The following is a 24,029-nucleotide window of genomic DNA, read 5'->3' as shown; positions in this document are numbered from 1 at the left end:
TTGGTCTTATTTTGCCACATCTGGCCCAGGATGTTAGGACATCTGTCCATGAGCTGCATCTCAAGAGAACATGGGTCATGCAGCAAGACAATGATCCAAAGCACACAAGTCATTGGACCAAAGAATAGTTAAAGTAGTAGAATAAATGTAAAGTTTTTGGAATGGCCCAGTCAAAGCCCTGACCTTACCCAATAGAAATGTTGTGGAAGGACCTGTAAGCTAGTAGTTCATGGGAGGAAACCCCCCAACATAACAGAGTTGAAGCTGTTTTGTACGGAGAAATAGGGTAAAATTCCTCCAAGCCAATGTTCAGGACTAATCAACAATTACCGGAAACGTTTACATGCAGTTATTGCTGCACAAGGAAATCATACCAGATACTGAAAACAAAAGTTCACATACCTTTGCCACTCACAGATATGTGATATTGGATCATTTTCCTCAATAACAAAAAAAAAAAAAAAAAAAAAACATAAAAAAACCCCCAGCTTGTCTATTTGTCTCACTATCTACTTTTAGGACTTGTGTGAAAATCTGAGGTAGTTTTAGGCCAAATTTCAGCAAAAATATAGAAAATTCTGAAGGGTTCACAAACTTTCAAGCACCACTTGTCTTCCTTTTGCAAACATCTTAAAAATAAAGAAATAAGGAAATAAATGGCTTTCTACATTCCAATACACAATGGAGGCGATTCAATTGTTTAATGGGCGCTCATAATTGCATATCAGGTATGCAATTGTTTGAACGCCCATTGTTTATGCATGAACTGAAAAGACAGTTGGGTGCCCATCCTGGTCCATCTGTTCAAAAAGTAGAATACAAATTAAAACATTAACTTAATATTTTATATGGCTAAAAATGTCCATCTTCTTATCCAGCTATTCTGAGAATGGCCTTTGATGCTGTTTAAAGTTGTTCCCATGAACTAGTGTGTAAGCATTGATTAATAAAATATACATATCTGGCAGGAAATAGAAAAAAGTGATTAGTTAAAAACAGAACAGGAGCAGATTCCACTCTTCAGCCAGTGTCACACATGTGCTTTGTACTGGCAACGTAACTGTAGAGCTACATGGGATAAACTCCATGATCCCTGAACGCCGAAACTAGATTCTGTTTCCTGAACATAACAGGCAAAATAAAGCTGTAAACGTTGAATCTAAAGGTTAAAAAAACAACACAAACACTGGTGCCCCAGTGCCAGTTTACATAAGCCAAGCACGGTTACAATTCCTATGCTGAAAAAAATGATAAAGTTAGATAACACTGCAAAGGTCGAGATGTAAACTTCAGTATTGTGCTTTTCTCTCAGTTGTCCACTTTATAAAAAAAAATTGATCCTTACATTAGTACAGCTGTGAGCCAGATGTTTCATTTAAAGATAATGTTCTACATAGTATGGATATTCCCAGTATGGCCTGTAAGCACTTCATAAGATTGCTTAACAAGGAAGCAATGTGATTAATGATTTCTCTGAATGTCAAAGACTCCTGGCTTGTCCTGCAGAATTATTAATTTTGCCTTTTATCAGTTTAATCTGAGCACTGATACTTTATTTACATTTTGGGAATGGTTTAAAGAAACCGTGCTGCAGAAAATAATCCTGTGATGTTTCAATAAGTATGGGGTGGTCGTTTCTTATCGAGAGGAGATTCCAAAAAGGCCAAGGATGACCTTGCTATGTACGGATACTGTTCTGCAAACAGTGATGTGGGTTGGTGTGCCAAAAATAAAGCCATTATGCTGGATAAAAACCTGCTGGGGGGACACAATGTGGTGGATGAAGCCTGGGCTGTAACTAGCGTTGTGTAAGTGGTGCAATTGCACAGGGCCAAGGGGGCAGCACCGTTGCTGCCCCACATCATCTGCATGTTGCTTGAAGGGTGCTTGGATTGGCACCCTGCGGCGCTGACCAAAGTGTCCTTAGCGTACTCCGGACAGAGCTCTACTTCCCAGAGTCGACATCAACATCCCTAGGCATGACATCTCAGGCGTAGGAGGTGGGGCCGGCACAGGGTGCACTGCCACCCTGTTACGGCACTGGACAAAGTGTATTGCAACAAATTCACCGGGATCTGATGTAACAGACTTTCAATTTACTCTAAAAATGGCAAAATATTTATTCTTGTTGCTTGGTGTTCAGTGTCGCAGAGAGGAAGGGGAGGGAAAGGGGGGGGGGGGGGGGGTTCTCTTTACCAGGGCCCGGCCAGTCCTGCTGCCCAGGTCTTGCAGCCTAAGTCGACCTGAAAGATGTTGACAGTGTCTAGGTCGACCCCAGCGTATAGAGGCACAGAGATTATTGGACTGTCACTCTTCCCTTTGTCAGATAGTCTGTATAATCAGGCAGCCTATGGCCAGCATTACCCACATGGCGCAATAGACTCCACCAGTGTTATCAGCCCAGAATACATTTTTGGGAACCCAGACAAGTTGGCGGATAATTTCCAGCACATCAGCCTTTCTGGTAAATGAGTTGGTAATCCAGGCCTCAGCAGGGCAGCAGCTTCCAATCACATTTAGTGAAACAAAGTAGAGAATTGAGATTTTCCGTGTAGAGTTTTATGGACCAGTTATCTTAAAACCACCCACACTATTATTTTCCCTTTAATGTACATAATTGGGGTAAATAGGACCAACCACAGCCTATGGAAAATAAGATTTTACTCACCAGTAAATCTATTTCTCGTAGTCCGTAGTAGATGCTGGGGACTCCGTAAGGACCACGGGGATAGACGGGCTTCGCAGGAGACTGGGCACTCTAAGAAAGAATTAGTACTACTGGTGTGCACTGGCTCCTCCCTCTATGCCCCTCCTCCATACCTCAGTTAAGGAAACTGTGCCCGGAAGAGCTGACATTACAAGGAAAGGATTTTGGAATCCAGGGTAAGACTCAGCCACACCAATCACACCGTATAACTCGTGATAACATACCCAGTTAACAGTATGAACAACAACAGAGCATCAAACAACAGATGCCAACATAACCCTTTTATTAAGCAATAACTGTATACACGTTTTGCAGAAAGTCCACACTTGGGACGGGCGCCCAGCATCCACTACGGACTACGAGAAATAGATTTACCGGTGAGTAAAATCTTATTTTCTCGAACGTCCTAGTGGATGCTGGGGATTATACCAAAGCTCCCAAACGGGCGGGAGAGTGCGGATGACTCTGCAGCACCGAATGGGCAAACACAAGGTCCTCCTCAGCCAGGGTATCAAACTTATAGAACTGTGCAAAGGTGTTTGAACCCGACCAAGTAGCTGCTCGGCAAAGTTGTAATGCCGAGACCCCTCGGGCAGCAGCCCAAGAAGAGCCCACTTTCCTTGTGGAATGGGCTTTCACTGATTTTGGATGCGGCAAACCAACCGCAGAATGAGCCTGCTGAATCGTGTTACAGATCCAGCGAGCAATAGTCTGCTTTGAAGCAGGAGCACCCAGCTTGTTGGATGCATACAGGATAAACAGCGAGTCAGTTTTCCTGACTCCAGCTGTCCTGGCTACATAAATCTTCAAAGCCCTGACTACATCAAGCAACTTGGAGTCCTCCAAGTCACGAGTAGCCGCAGGCACCACAATAGGTTGGTTCAAATGAAAAGATGACACCACCTTCGGCAGAAATTGCGGACGAGTCCGTAATTCTGCCCTGTCCATATGGAAAACCAGATAAGGGCTTTTACATGACAAAGCCGCCAATTCTGACACACGCCTAGCCGAAGCTAAGGCCAATAGCATGACCACTTTCCACGTGAGATACTTTAGCTCCACGGTCTTAAGGGGCTCAAACCAGTGAGATTTCAGGAAACTCAACACCACGTTAAGATCCCAAGGTGCCACTGGTGGCACAAAAGGGGGCTGAATATGCAGCACTCCCTTTACAAACGTCTGAACTTCAGGAAGCGAAGCCAGTTCCTTTTGAAAGAAAATGGATAGGGTCGAAATCTGGACCTTTATGGACCCTAATTTTAATCCCATAGTCACTCCTGACTGTAGGAAGTGCAGGAACCGGCCCAGCTGGAATTCCTCTGTAGGGGCCTTCCTGGCCTCACACCAAGCAACATATTTTCGCCATATACGGTGATAATGTTTTGCTGTCACGTCCTTCCTAGCCTTTATCAGCGTAGGAATAACTTCATCCGGAATGCCTTTCTCCGCTAGGATCCGGCGTTCAACCGCCATGCCGTCAAACGCAGCCGCGGTAAGTCTTGGAACAGACAGGGCCCCTGTTGCAACAGATCCTGTCTGAGAGGCAGAGGCCATGGGTCCTCTGTGAGCATTTCTTGCAGTTCTGGGTACCAAGTCCTTCTTGGCCAATCCGGAACAATGAGTATTGTTCTCACTCCTCTTTTTCTTACGATTCTCAGCACCTTGGGTATGAGAGGAAGAGGAGGAAACACATACACCGACTGGAACACCCACGGTGTTACTAGTGCGTCCACAGCTATCGCCTGAGGGTCTCTTGACCTGGCGCAATACCTTTGTAGCTTTTTGTTGAGGCGGGATGCCATCATGTCCACCTGTGGCAGTTCCCATCGATTTGTAATCTGTGTGAAGACTTCTTGATGAAGTCCCCACTCTCCCAGGTGGAGGTCGTGCCTGCTGAGGAAGTCTGCTTCCCAGTTGTCCACTCCCGGAATGAACACTGCTGACAGTGCTTGCACGCGATTCTCCGCCCAACTAAGAATCCTGGTGGCTTCCGCCATCCCTACCCTGCTTCTTGTGCCGCCCTGGCGGTTTACATGAGCCACTGCGGTGATGTTGTCTGACTGAATCAGCACCGGTTGGTTGCGAAGCAGAGGCTCCGCTTGACTCAGGGCGTTGTATATGGCCCTTAGTTCCAGGATATTGATGTGCAGACAAGCCTCCTGACTTGACCACAGCCCTTGGAAGTTTCTTCCCTGAGTGACTGCTCCCCATCCTCGGAGGCTTGCATCCGTGGTCACCAGGACCCAGTCCTGTATGCCGAACCTGCGACCCTCGAGAAGGTGAGCACTCTGCAGCCACCACAGAAGAGACGCCCTGGGGGATAGGGTGATCAGCCGATGCATCTGAAGATGCGATCCGGACCACTTGTCCAACAGATCCCACTGAAAGGTCCTCGCATGGAACCTGCCGAAGGGAATGGCTTCGTATGACGCCACCATCTTTCCCAGGACTCGCGTGCAGTGATGCACCGACACCTGTTTTGGTTTTAAGAGTTCTCTGACCAGAGTCACGAGCTCCTGAGCCTTCTCCGCCGGGAGAAACACCTTTTTCTGGTCCGTGTCCAGAATCATGCCCAGGAAGGGCAGACGAGTCGTAGGGATCAGCTGCGACTTTGGAATATTCAAAATCCAGCCGTGCTGTTGCAACACTTCCTGAGAGAGTGCTACGCTGATCAGCAACCGCTCCCTGGACCTCGCCTTTATGAGGAGATCGTCCAAGTATGGGATAATTGTAACCCCTTCCTTCCGAAGGAGCACCATCATTTCCGCCATCACCTTGGTAAATATTCTCGGTGCCGTGGACAGGCCAAACGGCAACGTCTGGACTTTGTAATGACAGTCCTGTACCACAAACCTGAGGTACTCCTGATGAGGTGGATAAATGGGGACATGCAAGTACGCATCCTTGATGTCCAGAGACACAATAAAATCCCCCTCTTCCAGGCTTGCAATGACCGCTCTGAGCGATTCCATTTTGAACTTGAATCTTTTCAGATAAATGTTCAGGGATTTTAAATTCAATATGGGTCTGACAGAACCGTCCGGTTTCGGTACCACAAACATTGTGGAATAGTATCCTCTTCCTTGTTGAAGGAGGGGAACCTTTACCACCACCTGCTGGAGATATAACTTGTGAATTGCCGCTAACACTACTTCCCTTTCTATGGGGGAAGCTGGCAGGGCCGATTTGAGGTAACGGTGAGGGGGCATCACTTCGAATTCCAGCTTGTATCCCTGAGACACAATCTGTATAGCCCAGGGATCCACCTGTGAGCGAACCCACTGGTGGCTGAAATTTCGGAGACGCGCCCCCACCGCTCCTGGCTCCTGTGGAGCCCCAGCTTCATGCGTGGATTTAGTGGAAGCCGGGGAGGACTTCTGTTCCTGGGAACTAGCTGTGTTGTGCAGCTTCTTTCCTCTACCACTGCCTCTGGCCAGAAAGGACGCACCTCTGACCTTCTTGCTTCTCTGTGATCGAAAGGACTGCATTTGGTAATACGGTGCTTTCTTAGGCTGTGAGGGAATATATGGCAAAAAGTTTGACTTCCCAGCCATAGCTGTGGAAACTAGGTCCGAGAGACCGTCCCCAAACAATTCCTCACCCTTGTAAGGTAACACCTACATGTGCTTTTTGGAGTCGGCATCACCTGTCCATTGCCGAGTCCACAGGACCCTTCTGGCAGAAATTGACATTGCATTTATTCTAGAGCCCAGTAGGCAAATGTCCCTCTGGGCATCCCTCATATATAGGACAGCGTCTTTTATATGCCCCAGGGTCAGTAAAATGGTATCCTTGTCTAAGATATCCATTTCCTCAGACAGATTATCTGTCCATGCTGCCACAGCACTACACATCCAGGCCGACGCAATAGCCGGCCTCAGTATAGTACCTGAGTGTGCATAAACAGACTTCAGGACACTTTCCTGCTTCCTATCTGCAGGATCCTTTAGGGCGGCCGTATCCTGTGACGGCAGGGCCACCTTTTTAGATAAGCGTGTCAGCTTTATCTACCCTAGGGGAGGATTCCCAGCGCATCCTGTCCGTTGGCGGGAAAGGGTACGCCATAAGCAACCTTTTGGAAATCAGCACTTTCTTATCGGGGGAATCCCATGCTTTTTCACATAATTCATTTAACTCATGTGAAGGGGGAAAAGTCACCTCTTGCTTTTTCTCCCCATACATATATACCCTTTTGTCAGGGACAGGGTTTTCCTCCGGTATGTGCAATACATCCTTCATTGCTATAATCATGTATCGGATGGCTTTAGTCATTTTAGGCTGCAACTTTGCCTCATCGTCATCGACACTGGAGTCAGAATCCGTGTCGACATCTGTGTCAACCAACTGGGATAGTGGGCGCTTTTGAGACCCTGACGGCCTCTGAGCTGCAGAATCAGACACGGGTTGAGACCCTGACTGATTATCCAACCTTTTATGCAAGGAGCTTACATTATCATTTAACACCTTCCACATATCCATCCAATCAGGTGTCGGCGCCGTCGGCGGCGACACCACAGTCACTTGCACTTGTTCTGCCTCCACGTAACCGTCCTCGTCAAACATGTCGACACAAACGTACCGACACACCGCACACACACAGGGAATGCTCTAATTGAGGACAGGACCCCACAAGGCCTTTTGGGGAGACAGAGAGAGAGTATGCCAGCACACACCCCAGCGCTATATAACCCAGGGAATACACAGTAACTTAGTGTTTACCCAGTAGCTGCTGTTTATGATAATTTTGCGTCTAAATTTATGTGCCCCCCCTCTCTTTTTACCCTTTTTCTACCTTGATACTGCAGGGGAGAGCCTGGGGAGCTTCCTCTCAGCGGAGCTGTGAAGAGAGAATGGCGCTGGTTAGTGCTGAGGAAGAAGGCCCCGCCCCCTCAGCGGCGGGCTTCAGTCCCGGGTCTGTGTAATAAAATGGCGGGGGCTCGTACATATATACAGTGCCCAGCTGTATATATGTGTCTTTTTGCCAAGAGGTATCTTAATTGCTGCCCAGGGCGCCCCCCCCTGTGCCCTGCACCCTACAGTGACCGGAGTGTGTGGGTAGTGTGGGCGCAATGGCGCACAGCTGCAGTGCTGTGCGCTACCTCATGTGAAGACAGGAGTCTTCTGCCGCCGATTTCGATGTCTTCTTGCTTCTGCCGGCTTCTGACTTCTGGCTCTGCGAGGGGGACGGCGGCGCGGCTCCGGGAACAGACGACAAGGTCAGGTCCTGTGTTCGATCCCTCTGGAGCTAATGGTGTCCAGTAGCCTAAGAAGCGCAACCTAGCCGCAGTTAGTAGGTTTGCTTCTCTCCCCTCAGTCCCACGTAGCAGAGAGTCTGTTGCCAGCAGAAGCTCTCTGAAAACAAAAAAAACCTAACTAAAATACTTTCTTATTAGCAAGCTCAGGAGAGCTCACTAAAAGCACCCAGCTCTGGCCGGGCACATATTCTAACTGAGGTCTGGAGGAGGGGCATAGAGGGAGGAGCCAGTGCACACCAGGTAGTACTAAATCTTGCTTTAGAGTGCCCAGTCTCCTGCGGAGCCCGTCTATTCCCCATGGTCCTTACGGAGTCCCCAGCATCCACTAGGACGTTAGAGAAACATGTATTTAGTAGAAATGATAGACTAAATGTAATAGTGGTCGACAACCTATACTCCAAGGGATCTTGCATAGGGAACATAGATAAAACAGCTCAGTAAATTGGCAGATTGATCTGAACAGGAATTCCGTTATTCCACAACATACCATAAGAACATTGACATAATATCATTGATTAAACATATAAACTGGTAATGTTTTGTCAAGAAACAGATTTGCACTTTATGGCCAGCCTGAAAAATTCCAAACAAAACTGCAAATCTGTGTTTTAGTGTCCGTCTCAATATTGCATCCTAGCTGTGTATAAAACAGATGTACAAAGCATTGGAGAGTGATAAAGTGGAGAGACCGCCTGTAACATGGAGTTAGGAGCGGATTGGCTGGTAATTTATCTCTCTCCACTTTATCGCTCTTCAAGGATTCCCCAAAATAGATAGAAAAAGTGAATAGACATACTGTACATAGGGCATACAAAGCAGTGAAAAAAGTGCAGAAGTGCTCAAGTTGCCCATAGCAACCAATTCACTTCTAGCAATCATTTTAAAGGGCTATACTTGAAAAATGCTACCTCAAAGCTGGCTGGTTGCTATCAGCAACTCCTCCATCTCTTTCTGGAGAAAGTGCTTTAGAAATAAATCGGCATCATCTGAAAGTCTAATTTACTCATTCAAATTTTGGGATGATACACCATAATTGGAATATCATAAACATGCTTATTTCTAAATTACATTTTCAATTTACAAATTGTGAATTACACAGTGTTCTTATATTTATGTTACACTGGACTCAAATTGAAATACTGTTAAGTCAGGTATTAAAAAGATAAATATCACAGATGACCAAGGAGATAGGGCCAGCTCAGAAATGCGCATATACTATGGAAAAATGCAATACCATAGCAATCTATATTTCATCTAGCGTTGTCACAAAATTATTTTTGCACTTCTGAAGTGAAATAATGACAAGGTTCAGAATGGTATTTTGTCCATAAAATCCTTTGTATGAATGCAACTGTATTAAATTACTGCATTTTGTGCTTGCAAATTAGAACATCCCTTGCGATGTTCTAGGGTACACGGATAAGTCACCATGTTTTGTGTTTGGCTGTTCCATTTGATAGACTGAAATGGCTAGAAAGAGATAGGTCAGAAAAGAGCCAAGAAAAAGCATTACAACAACAGTTAGCCTGCAAACAGATATTTACATTAGAGCGTGCACTAATTTATTGATTAAAAAGAAAGAAAAAAACACACACACACCACATGACAAAATATAGCAAGTCACCTGTTTGCATAAAAATCTCTTGGGCTCTGTGGAATGTAGGAGTTGTATTGTGTCTTTAACCTCTTCCTCTCTAAATCCTTCCACCCATCTTCAGACCATTTCCTTTTGGTTTGGCATTCTACGTTCTTTCTCTCAACATATTCGGCATAAGTTTGGATACGGTAACTCTCTGCATATCTGCTGGTGTTAACCGCTGCAAGGGGGAAGTAGAGGTTTTTTTATTCATTCATTTTCAAGTGACAAGTAAAAACCCCAACATTCATCAAATCTACAAAGTTCTTTGGGATCATCACTAGCCAAAATAGATTAATAATAAAGTTCCAGGATACCAATATAAACTTTACTAGCTGATGTACCCAGTTTCAACGAGGCAAAGGTTTGCTCGGTGAAACATTTTACCCTCTTAGGAGATGAAAAAATCCCTACTTAGTGGGTGGCTGCAGATAACTGTCAGTTTCCAGACCACCCAGCAGGTGTAAAGAAAGAGTTTACCAATGGTCACATTCTTCAGAGCACAATGGCAATACATTGAAATGGCAGGTGCATATTTTGCCACATAACTCCGAAACTAAAACAACCAATTACAACGCCAGTAAAATGTTGCAAATCTACGGACCAAGAGCTTTAATTGGTTATATGATGTGCCCTGCTTAGTCAACGGCATCACAGAAATTAGTAATTTATAAAATTCGGTCTTCTGCTATTAATATATAGATAAACAAACCAAAAGATTTGCAGTTTCTGTACTACCAGGCCACAGTGTTGCTGGAAGAGATTGGACTGCGTAGATAGTGTGCAAATAGCCATACCCAGTTTAAAGCTGGTCCCATACAGCGTTACCACTGTTGCTCAGCATAATTATCCACCATGTGGGTGTCTTTTAATGGTGGTCTCAAAAGCAGCAGTAAGGGTGGTCATGTGTGAAATACTGCAAAAAAGTATAGTACAGTATTTTATACATACACTAAATGAACATCTGTTGGAGGGAACCTTTAGTAATGAAAGACTTCACAGAGCCACTATGAAGCTTTTTCCCCCAAAATCATAGCACTAATACCTAATCATGACCACTATAATCTCACTCTTCGTACATTGTAGAAGTTTTAAATTAATCAGTAAATAAAAACAATGCGATGTATAATATAATAAAGTGATGGGTAAATAGATTACCCCCCCCCCAAAAAAAAACCACCATACCACACCGCAAAAACCCCACACAATTGCTCTCTGCATAGAAAATAGGAAGAGACACAGAAGCAGCCTATTCTGTTTCGCCATGCACTGTGAGCTTTATGCATGTTTTCTATGCAATGCGGATATTCACACGAGAGATTATCAGCACGCCATGGTCACACTGTGCACGCACCATGGTTCTGTTGCAATTGCGCTCGCACTGAGAATTTTATCGGAGTGATTGTTGGGAAGTGACTATTTGGGGGAGGTAACAAGGTGTGGCAGCAGAGACGCAGGCGTGTCCTTGACGTTTCTGCAGCCAGCTGCACATACACATGGCGTCTGCGTCACTACTGCGGTGTCCAGTCAGCATAGCAACAGGGCAACACTAGCAGGCGATGATCCTCTTTACTGCGTATAGTCTGCATATGTGTACGCAGTTCTGAATGAGTGTGACATGGCTCCGGAAGGAGTCTATTTTCCTTTTCTCAGTGGAAGCTTCGCTTGCGATGATCAGCATTTCCATATATTTAGCAGCTGTGTAGGCAAGTGTGTACAAACATGAATTAGGCCCTGTGATCGGGGGGTACTTACTTTGTTGTAGATAGAGTCACTTACAACTCGAAAATACATTTGAGTAATGAATGGTATTGGTCTCTATTTTGGTGCCTGTATAAAGCCAGCTTTTCTGCATTCATAGACAAATGATTCACCAAAACAAAACGTCAGTGCAGGCCTGCCATTAGGAATGGCTGACATAATGGAGGAACAGGAAGATTAACACTTACAATATAGGCCTTCTCCGACTGAACACAGCTCTTTGGCGACTCTAAACCATCTTTCAAAGTATGTCAAACAGAGTTTTCTTCTAATGAGCAACCATCAATTCATCACATACCTTCCAGATTGCTCATTGGTATAAACAGGCTAGCAGAATATTTTCCTTACACTCTATACATAAACCAGCAGGTTTACTTTGCAATTGCGCCAGCAAACACTGGTCTGTCCAGTCTATGTAGCATTGCAGTATATGGAAAATGGAGGTTTAGAGAATGTTGCACAATACATGGTTTAGAAAGACCAACATCACAGAAAGTAGAGTGGCCAGCATTCCAAATCTGGCACCAGTCTCAATGGGATCAGTACGGGATCCCGACAGGGAGGCGAGCGCAACGTAGCCCCTTGCGGGCTCGCTGCGCTCGGCACACTAATTTATTCTCCCTCTATGGGTGTCGTGGACACCCACAGAGGGAGAGTATGTTGGGATTGTGCCGGTCGGGATTCTGGTGTCAGTATTTCAACCGCCAGGATTCCGTCCGGCGGGATCTTAACTGCATCCCGTCTCAATCAGTCAGGGGATGTACAGGATAATAAACTCAATCCTGGAAACGGAGGTACTCTAGGCTAGTGACCGCGTACAAAGGTATCCTTCAAGAGAGGCTTCTCAGATACTTTAGTGGTCTATAGAAGAGCTAACAACCCCTACAAAATAAGGTGTGATTGGCAGTAGATATAAGCTGGCATACTGCAACATTTTGCCTTCACTTTAGGATATTTACTGAAAACATTGACAGGTAATTGCAGAAAGGTTATTTAAGAAATAGCAGTTCATTTTCTAACCGGTACAAAAGAAAGGAGAAATTCTTACTGGTTGTTGTGGATTAGAGTACGTTTATGGTTAACCATGTACCTGTTTTCATACATGACCAGATTGTTTATAAGAGCAGAAGCCGAAATAAGTTTGAACCATTTACACCAAACCACTACATACAACTTTGTTCAACATAATAAATCCCCATATCTTAGTTAAGCACATTATTGAAATTAACTTGTAATCTCCAGTAATAAAGAGAGAAGAGTGGAGCAAGGTGGCCCAGCCCAGAGATCACCCGTAATTCAATACAACAGTGGTTCCCAAACTAGGTGCCGTGGCACCCTGGGGTGCATCTGTGCACTTGCAGGGGTGCCCTGGATTGGTGATCCAAGATGAATTAAAATTATATATGATCAAGGTAATAGTCAAAACCAGTGCTTGTGGCTTCTCATCATAAAATATGTACAAACAGAAGCAAAACCTGTCACTCGCCACATAACTGACTCTAAGGACTAAGGCCTTAGTTTAATATGTTTTTCTGAAGTTCACTAGAAAACTTTTGGCCTGGTGGTGCCATGATGAAAACAAAAACAAAAAAACCCCCACCACTCTGATACTCTAGGGCAGTGGTTCTCAAACTCGGTCCTCAGGACCCCACACAGTGCATGTTTTGCAGGTAACCCAGCAGGTGCAGAGGTGTATTAATTACTCACTGACACATTTAAAAGGCCCACAGGTGGAGCTAATTATATCACGTGTGATTCTGTGAAGAGACCTGCAAAACATGCACCGTGTGGGGTCCTGAGGACCGAGTTTGAGAACCTGTGCTCTAGGGCATGCATGTCCAAACTGCGTCCCTCCAGCGGTTGAGAAACTACACATCCCAGCATGCCCCGACACAACTTCAGCATTCTCTGACAGCAAAACGGTGTCAGGGCATGCTGGGATGTGTAGTTTCTCAACAGCTGGAGGGCCGCAGTTTGGACATGCCTGCTCTAGGGTGTCGTGATTCAAAGGAGTTTGGGCACTACTGTAATATAATAAAAAGGACTAGACTTCACAGTTTCAATATGGGAAACTCTTTAAAGAATCTTAATCGCGTGCTGGCTTCTGGGACAATGCATTAAACTATAGGATCAGGAGGAGAAAAAAGTCCTGCTGTGCAAGCTAAGTGATACGCACCACTTACACAGAGTACGGATACCATGTGTGCCACTACAAGATCAGACTACACATATACAATTCCAGTATAACCATTTCTATTTATGAAACCAGAGCACAATTCTGCTATGCAATGTCAAAAAGCAAACACGGAACATGTAAGAAATTAAGTATATACAGTTACCTGCACTTATTGTTTACGTAAACAAATCAGTTTTAATAATAAACTAGGTGCGCTCTCTATCCTGAACTAAAGCAGAATACTACTCCGAAGAAAGATCTTTATATTGCCTGCCTTCATACAGCAACAATTTACCAACATTCCTTCAGGTCCCAGCAGCTTTGCAGCTTTTAGACTTTAATCTGCAATCCAAGCTCTGGCTTGAAGCCATCTGGAGAACGGATGAATCAGCAAAATGAATTGGCTGTCAACTAGTGTCCTCTGCAGTTTCCAACTTAACTGTCTGGAATTTAAAAAAAAGCGCTCTGAGAAAGAAAGGCGTATTGTTCCTGGACTCTTGGCTGTTTAATAAAATGTTAAAATGGTATTTTCACTTTTAAACAAGTGTCTTCTATAAAGTTTACTACGCACAGTCATAACTATTTGTCAAAACTACTTGGCAATGATGACCCTTTATCAAGGCCCAAGCACCCGTATGGTGTTACTTTATTTAGTTTGGTTGCTATAGGTATCAGACAACATTGTGCATCCCCTCCTACATCAGACTCCATTTTGTGTTCATTTCTCTGCAGATCTTCATTCTGTGCTTGATTCAATCCACTTGCTGGTGCACACATGCTATAGGCAGCTGGGTAGTGATGTCACAGGACAAGATAAAGATGTTTCTAGAGCTGCCAATACTTGTATGGTTGTTGGGATTCTTGTGTACTGCTGCTACAGTATTGCTGACAATTTGTTGAATAATTGCCTTCCAACACTGCCATTTTGTAGCAACATTAGAATGATAAAGACAGTATTTGCCTAACAAACAGCATCTTTAATTCATATCTCTTCTATGTATAATGGATTCTACCATTTTGTGGGCCAAATCATAATATGTCAACCAATTCGCTAGGAGCCAGTGACATCGCCAAGACAAGATGCAGAAAGTGATATCATTACTTCTTTGGCTACATTCACTTGAATCTTGGCTCAGTCCCCAAAATAATTAGGTACTTGTATATTATGGAGTAAAATGGAACTTGTTATTTTAATTACCAATGTGTTTGTTCAGGTTCTGTGCTAGCTCTGCCTGCCTCTATCGCCTACATATGTGGTCATCCATATTCTCCAACCATATGGATCCCACAGAAGTACGTAGGTTATTATATCAGCCTCCCCCCACCCACTTCATATACCTTCTTCCCTCCAATAATCAGTGTGCAAAATACATTTTAGCAAAGCCTAAAGTTATACGAAAGGACAACACACACACACACACACACACACACACACACACACACACACACACACACACACACGCACATAAACCACTTACTGTTAGCAGCACAAAGGGGCCATTTACTACAACAGTCACATGAAAAAACTGGAACATTTCTTCATTTCGGTCATACTAGGAATTTATAAATTGTGCTTTTTAAACCTTTGCCCCTGTTCTATTTAAACAAAAATCTGCTCATTACAAAACAGAATTTGCATAAATGAGAAGAGGTCTGTGTAAGTAGAAGGTAAAGAGAGGACAACAAAAAAACAAACAAAACACGTTTTTCCGCTCAGTCTCACCAAAATGCATAAGTGGTGTATGTGCAATGGAAGCAGCAATTTTATGGACTGCAGCCAGTCCGGTCATCAGGAACCAATGTCTACAGGATGGCTCCATTATCAGTAGGCGAGGTATAGCATTATCCTGGCAATTGTCATCAACGGTATAACAAATTTCTCAACCAGTGTTTTAGTTTAGTCACAGCGACCATGCAACTGCTACTTGTAAAATCAGACTAGACCCCTTAATCTGTTTCACATGTATAACTTTAAATATATTGTCATTAAGTAAGATTTCAGGAATGTCTTAACCACACACAGTGAACAACTACTGTATAGAGCCAACAGAAAAACTTATCTAGCATACAAATGAGACAGCCTGATTAGAGTTATAATATACAGGTTGAGTATCCCATATCCAAATATTCCGAAATACGGAATATTCCGAAATACGGACTTTTTTGAGCGAGAGTGAGATAGTGAAACCTTTGTTTTTTGATGGCTCATTGTTCACAAACTTTGTTTAATACACAAAGTTATTAAAAATATTGTATTAAATGACCTTCAGGCTGTGTGTCTAAGGTGTATATGGAACATAAATGAATTGTGTGGATGTAGACACACTTTTTTTAATGCACAAAGTTATAAAAAATATTGGCTAAAATGACCTTCAGGCTGTGTGTATGAGGTGTATATGTAATATAAATGCATTCTGTGCTTAGAGTTAGGTCCCATAACCATGATATCTCATTATAGTATGCAATTATTCCAAAATACGGAAAAATCCGATATCCAAAATACCTCTGGTCCCAAGCATTCTGGATAAGGGATACTCAACCTGTATACAACTTTTCTGGTTGAAGAAAGCAGAAAATACTTTGTATTTTAATAAAATGGTGAACAATGGTTAAGGGTTGAGGTGGTTTCAAACCATGATATATCAAGCTTGTATTTATTGATTTCAAAATCAAGAAAAACTGCAAGAATCCATAGCAAAAGAAATAGTTAAAAAAACCAAACAGACTATTGTTCATACCAGTGCCGTAACTAGGTGTGTGCCGAGGGAGCCTTGCCCACAGCGCAAATGTGGGCAAGGCCCACCATCTGGCAGCACATCTACCAGTACGGCCAGTACTACTGCCAGTAGTGACAGTCCCTTGGCCGCCGCCGCTTGCCTCCCGCCTTTGCATGTGAGGGGAGCGGGAGCGCGGCTGTAGCCGCATCTGTCAGCAAACAGCTGCCCCGTGTCCCACTGCCGCCAGGAGTCCCGCTGTTAGTGCAGGAGAATGGGACTCCTGCTGGCGGGGTGTGGAGCGCTGTCGGAGGTTGCTCCCGGACCCGCTCTCATGCTGCTTGTAGCGTCGCCGCAGCATGTGTCCCGGACCCCAGGAGAGGCCCTGCGCCTGGATGCTGCAACCACCTCCAGGTGACTGACAGAACACACACACTTACTCACTCCAGAGCAGACACACACACTTACTCACTCTTTTGTGCAAAAGAGGGGGGAATGCGTGGGCTCCGCTACTGTAATGTGTAAAAAAGGGGGACTCTGCTGCCGTAGTGTGTAAAAAAGGGGGACTCTGCTGTCGTAGTGTGTAAAAAAAGGGGGACTCTGCTGCCGTAGTGTGTAAAAAAGGGGGACTCTGCTGCCGTAGTGTGTAAAAAAAGGGGGACGCTGTCTGCCATAATGTGTACAAAAGTGGACCCTGTCTGCCGCAATGTGTAAAAAAGGGGACGCTCTGCCGTAATGTGTAAAAAAGGGGACGCTGTCTGCCGCAATGTGTAAAAAGGGGACGCTGTCTGCCGCAATGTGTAAAAAGGGGACGCTGTCTGCCGCAATGTGTAAAAAGGGGACGCTGTCTGCCGCAATGTGTAAAAAGGGGACGCTGTCTGCCGCAATGTATAAAAAGGGGACGCTGTCTGCCGCAATGTGTAAAAGGGGGCTCTACCTGGTGTAGTGGCGCTACTGTGCGGCGTAATTTGAATAATGGAGACTACTGTGCACAATTATATGTATTGGTATTATTTTGTGGCCACATCCCTTCCCAGTGAAGCCACGCCAGTTTATATTAAGGGGGGGGGCGCCGATGCCGTTTCTTGCACACAGCGCTCAAATGTCTAGTTACGGCACTGGTTCATACTATTGTTTATACTCCAGACAATACAGAAGCCTTATTACCAATTATAGACGTCACGTCACAATGTAATGCCATAAAAATCTTATTAAAAATGTTTTATTTTATTTTTTTATAGCAGTAACTTTGCAGTACTATGATCACTTGGTGCTCATTAGCAGGGTGGAGCAACACACTTACCTGTACGTAGTGTATGAAGATCCAACAAGTTTCGAATGAATGTCAAAACCACAGCCATTTGCACCCCAGCAGGTCATTCACTATGAGTGCAATTTATTTTGATACAACAAAGAGGGAAAATAAAATCACAACACAAAAAACAGGAAACATGCCCACTCTCCAAGAACCAAAACAGTCAAACTAATTTCCACAATGCAAAAAATATAAAAGCCAAATACAGTAGTACGATACAAGTAGTCCTGTTCCAGGCCAACTTGGTCTAAAAACAAACAAACAAGCAAACAAACAAACAAACGAACGAACGAACGAACTAACGCGTGTTGCCAGCTTTAGACACACATACGTGGGTGACTGGAGAAAATGGCAATGTAGTCCTAGCCCAGAAGTATAAAACACAACAATATTACCTACCAATAACACCATCACCTGGTCTAAACAATTTTAGGATGTAAAACTCGGGTGTGGTTCATCAAATCGACAGTGTCTAGGTCGACAATGTTTAGGTCGACCACTATAGGTCGACAGTCACTAGGTCGACATGGATGGAAGGTCGACAGGGTTTCTAGGTCGACAGGTCTAAAGGTCGACATGAGGATTTGTGTGTGTGTGTAGTTTTCTTCGTAGAGTGACCGGGATCCCAAATTGGTGCCTTTGCTCCGCTACCGCTTGGCACACTTTACCGTTCCAATCGTAGTCCACGTGGATCGTTAAGTATGAAAAAAATTCAAAAAAAGAATTTTTTTTAAAAACTCATGTCGACCTTTAGACCTGTCGACCTAGCACATGTCGACCTAGAAACCCTGTCGACCTTCCATCCATGTTGACCTAGTGACTGTCGACCTATAGTGGTCGACCTAAACATTGTCGACCTAGACACTGTCGATCTTCAGACCGGATCCCGTAAAACTCCCCCCACACCCGCAGGTAGATCTCACACTATCTCCTTCAGCACAAGATCACATCAATTATTTTTAGTAAATTAATCTTCAGATCATTGGTTACATTTTCCAGTTCAGAAGCAAAAGGAGATAAAGAGAAAGTACAAAATAAAATAAATACATTACAGCAGACTGTCTGAGAGTTAATTTCCACTCCTCTAAAACCAGTTAACACGGACCTGCAAGACTTAACAGGTTTCAGAACAATCTTGTTTTCACCAGAATAAAATAGCTGCTAATTCACAGAAAAGTACTTATCTGCACTGCATCAATTTGCATAAAATCTCAGGATTTGTTAACCCCACCAAGGGCCTGTAGCGTTACACAAGGTATACAGCCTCAAACACAGACTGGCTACTGAATTCAGAAACGGACTCTGATCTCACTGAACCGAAATCGCTCAACCAAAATAAACTATTTTCAGACCAGTTCTCATTAACATTCATAGAAGACACTACAAGGTAAAAATGTATTTGCCTCTGCAAACTTAAAATGGAACTGTGCCCCCAGTGGTCAATTATGAAAAAGTGTACAACACTTATCTTCACTATATGGTACATACTTCAGGAGAAGGTCAATATCAGGAGTGTATATATTAGTCAGTTGATAACGCAACACCAGCGCTGGTCAAAATAAAATAAAGACTCACATGACGACATGAGGTGGCGCTATATACAAGGTACTTTACAGATTCTGAATGATGATTAACACATGCAGCTATGGTAACTGTACAGTAATGGACCATGGAGACACATTCTGGAAATTTATATAAACCAGTCTTCCATCGGTCTTCTGCAGGTTCATTTATTGAAGTACCAAATGGTTTTGGAGGTTGCAGCAATAAAGTCCAATATCGACCATGCAGGGTTACCCCTCTGACTGGCCTAAAAGGTTGCAAGGATGCCAAATGAGGCTGAAAGGCCATTTGCAGTTTACAAAATGTACCTAATAAATCAAACATTTTATAGGTTCAAACAGGCATTCAATGGGCCGGATGAAATGACTTGAGGGATCCCGGCCGAATCCGGACATTTTTTTTTTAAGGGGCAACAACTTACAAGGATTGGTTTTGCTTTGTAAGTGATTGCCCCTTAACAACCCCCCCCCCCAAAAAAAAAAAAAACCCCAGAGTTCATCCAGCATCCCGCACGCCTGCCAAACTCAAGCGTCATTACATCCTGCCCCTTGAAAGCCTGATAATAATTACATCCGGTCCACTATGTTTTGGGGCTGTGTACACTGCTGTCAGGCCATTTTGAAATCTTGGCTGCATTATTACTATGTGAGACAGTCTATTCTCTAAATGTATATCACATTAACATACCTTTCAATTGGTTAGTTCAAGAATTTTAAACATACAATTTTCTTTACTAGGTGTATTATTGTTACAGTGAACATCGATAATGCTGTCTTATACGTTCTACAATGTCTCCTCAAATTAAGCACACTAACAAGGCTAGTTAAACCAGAAATAGCCCAGGAATTATTATTATGTTGTCAAAATGGTGCCAGATTTATAGAAGGCTGTTAATCTTGAGTTTGGCGTTAAAATGTAAAGCATAATCTTTTAGGCATTAATTACCACGCTGCTACATCGCAACAGTGTGATTTAACTGAAGAACTTGTGATGCGGTCTTTGATGAAAATAAAATAATCCACCTTCGGCAGATTACAGCTGCTTGGTTCCTAGCCAAGTGATGGCCGGAGGGAGAAGGGAACGGTGCCAAACTCTTGTCAGTTACAGATACTGTACTTGTATTATCACACCTGTGCACCCAGCATAGTGACTCATCTGTTCCTAGGAGCTTAGGAGTGGTAGCCCAGCTCCCTCAGCCCCTCCCTATTCATTAGCAGGGCTAACTTCCTCCAGATGGACAAACACCCCCTTTTTCATTAATATTAATGTATGGAGCAAAGACTCTGCACTTACCTAGAACGCTGATGGGCTACAATCACAGTAGCACTTTGTACATTCAGAAAGGACAGGACAAAGCCACTTTATGGACAGCTTTTACCTTCACAAGTTAACCATCAATGCTTTAAAAATTTAGATGAAATTAAGATTAGCATAAAGAGAGAGAGAGAGAGAGAGAGAGAGAGAGAGAGAGAGAGAGAGAGAGAGAGAGAGAGAGAGAGATGTAAAGTACTAGATGCAAATTGAGGTGTTGACACTTTCCCACTAAAACAGATTTGGATTTGCAGTGATATATTTGCATATAGTGATGCACTTTAGAGAAACTCTTACAAGTTTACTCCATGTGTACCAATGGCCCTTTCCTATGAAATAACCTCTGTGGCGTGACTTTACTGGACGTTATTAAAAGCACTATGTGTAGTATACAGAGATAAAATGAAAATTTGGAACAGATACCAGACTTCGTTCCTGCACTGTAACAGCAGAAACCATTTATATGAATTACCCTATGTAGAAGAACAAAGCCATTTGAAATATAATTACATTTAACATGTCTAATCAGTGGCAAGTGTTCTGCATCAGATTTTCCTGAAGGTTGTTAAGGGACCAGGGATTTATGAAATATGGGTCAGAACTGTAAAAGGAACATGCCATTGGAAACAAATGAATAAATCTGGTGATAGGAATGCAAATACTCAATGTTGTGTGTTCCTAATATTTTGAGGGTAGAATATAACAATGTGTAAGTAGATCCATTATTTTACGATGCCATACATACCCCTGACTCCTATCTTCCAGTTTTCTCCTACCTGTGATACTGTGTCATCCAACACATCCTCCACTGTTTACACCATGCAATGTAAACCTGTGTAGCCAATTCACACTGTACCACTGGTATTCATCACATATTCCTGGTATATTTTTACATTTTAAAATGAAATCACATGGTAGTAGACATTTAGCGAGCAGCCCATCAATTCGCTAGGGACCAGGGACCATATCATATTGTGGCACTGCTTAAAATACAAGGCCTTATATATACATTCATGAAACACTGGCATCTAAACAGTAGACTGTATGCGCATGAAAAATACTTCAGCAGATAGACTGGATGGCTTGGTTGCAGGCAATAAGCACTCTTCAAGGGTTAAACATGTCCTGTAAAACCATAGGAAACTCAGCAGACCACTTTGGGACTGACCACTGGGACACCAGCAGCTTTTGTTGACATTTCAGATTATAGTGGGTGACAACTCTAATCACTGGAGTTATCTTTCCATTGACACATACATTGCTTAATTAATTAATGAACTACATGGTCAGTGCACATTACTATATATACACATACATTATATATATATATATATATATATATATATATATATATACACACACACACACACACACACACACACACACACACACACACACATGTGTAATGCAGATAGTACAGCCAGTTATCCAGAAGTTAAATTTCTTTCTTTTTTTATTACCGTATATACTCGAGTATAAGCCGACTTTTTCAGCACATTTTTCTATGCTGAAAAAGCCCCCCTCGGCTTATACTCGAGTCAAGTTGTCAACGGCTGCAGCAGACGCCGTGGGCTGTGTGGGCGTCCGCTGCAGCCGGCTCCAGGGACAGACACTAGAGGTCATTATTGACCTCTAGTGTCTGTGCGGCGTTGCTATGGGAGAGACGTCATGACGTCTCTCCCATAGAGATGATCGGATGTCGGGAAGCGGGCGCCGGAGCGGGCGGCCAGACGGAGCGGTGGACAGACGGAGCGGAGCAGCGCAGCAGCAGAAGAAGCGGTCGGGAAGCAGGAGCGGGGCAGTGGTAAGTATTGTTTTAGTGTGTGTTTTGTGTGTTTGTAAGCGGCAACGGGGGCACAGTAGCAGGGGGCAAAGAAAAAGGGCACAATTACTGAGGGCAAAGAAAGAGGGGTCATAACTACTGGGGGCAATGAAAGAGGGGGCACAACTACTGGGGGCAAAGAAAGAGAGGGCATAACTACTGGGGGCAATGAAAGAGGGGGCAGAACTACTGGGGGCAAAGAAAGAGAGGGCATAACTACTGGGGGCAATGAAAGAGGGGGCACAACTACTGGGGGAAAAAGAGGGGGCACAACTACTGGGGGCAAAGAAGGGGCATAACTACTGGGGGCATGTTTTTATCTGGCACTGTGGGGAGATATATGTCACTGGGGGTATATGTGGCACTGGGGGCACAACCCTAGCAACAAGCATTACCCCCTGGCAACAAGCATGACACCTACCGCATGAAACCCCTGGCAACGAGCATGACACCCTGAGCATGAAAACACCCGGCACCGTGCATTTCCCACCCTAGGCTTATACTCGAGTCAGTAATTTTTCCCAGTTTTTTGTGGTAAAATTAGGTGCCTCGGCTTATATTCGGGTCGACTTATACTCGAGTATATACGGTATTCCTGCTCCAGTGCAGTCCCCACTTTATTCTTCTCCAGATTACTATGAAGAGATCTGCTTATATAATAAAGAAAAGGGGAACACTAAGCACTGTGTAGGAATATTTTTTTTTTTTAAAAGTGTTAAAATATTTAAATCACCGGATACCAAATGATGGGGGATATTCAATCACAGTCGGATCCTCTCTGACGGAGAGGATCCAACACTTCAGTATTCAATAGCGGGCCTTCTCCACCTGTTTCCCCTCCCATTACGACCATTCATTTCTGCCCTCTCTTATTTGCGAAAATGAACGGTCAAAAACGGACTGTTTTCAATTGTGGCGGGTTTGAAAACACACAGATGAGAAGAGATTCCACTCATCCATGTGTTTTTTCAACTTGTTGGAATTTCCAACAGGGCGGAAAAACGACACTTCAATTGAATACTGAAGTGTCGGAAAGTTCCGATTATCGGCGGAAAGTGCAGTCTTTCCACCCTGTCGGAACTTCCGACTATAACTGAATATCCCCCATATATAGACAAAACCCTTATCTTTAGATATTACATATACTTGTTTTAGACGCACATACAGTACTTTTGCAAAACTAAGTTACTGTAGCTGAACAGCAGATATTTACGTATGATAATGGGGAAGATATTGAGGGGATAAAGGAGCTTCAAGCCCAGATGTGAACAAGGAGACCTCCACCTCCAGAGAATCATTCAGACACAAGCTGTTTATAGTCTTTGGCCATATACAACACATCTGTTGTGTAGATAAAAATGTACCCAATACACAGATCACATTTACCAAATAGACAGATTATAGTTTATCCTTAGTTCTATCTAAAAGCAACAAACGAAAGAGATTAGTCTGGACATAACATGACAGTGGACATACCCTCCAAACTTATTGGGCTACAGTTGCCGGGTATACACCATCATATTGCACTCAAGTGTAATTTCCATGTCTGAATAGCGCATAGGATGTGGGATAAAACATGGAAACTTCAAGAGTAATCCCAGATAATTTAATAGACCCGCTAATTAAGAGAAAGTAGTCATCAATGAAACATATCAAAACCTACTGTAAAGAGAAAAGCAATTAAAATTCATTGTTGCCAAACAGACTTTGATGTTCTCATGTCTGGACAGAAAATCATTGTTGCACCCAGCAGTTAAATGCATACAATA

At 43.6% G+C, this 24,029-nt stretch overlaps 1 protein-coding gene across 2 annotated transcripts in view; it reads right to left on the bottom strand.

Moving 5' to 3' along the window:
* PARN (poly(A)-specific ribonuclease) overlaps nucleotides 1-24,029 on the bottom strand; it is a 338,956-nt gene that overhangs the window by 31,483 nt on the left and 283,444 nt on the right. For both annotated transcript variants that reach the window (XM_063934320.1, XM_063934319.1), the window contains one exon: nucleotides 9,587-9,779. In XM_063934320.1, the coding sequence (XP_063790390.1) occupies nucleotides 9,587-9,779 (193 nt within the window). The remainder of the gene's footprint in view (nucleotides 1-9,586; nucleotides 9,780-24,029) is intronic.

This window comes from Pseudophryne corroboree, chromosome 7 (assembly GCF_028390025.1).
Source record: "Pseudophryne corroboree isolate aPseCor3 chromosome 7, aPseCor3.hap2, whole genome shotgun sequence".
NCBI lineage: Eukaryota > Metazoa > Chordata > Amphibia > Anura > Myobatrachidae > Pseudophryne > Pseudophryne corroboree.
The sequence above is the reverse complement of the archived record's forward strand: the minus strand, read 5'-3'. Positions and strand labels throughout refer to the sequence as shown.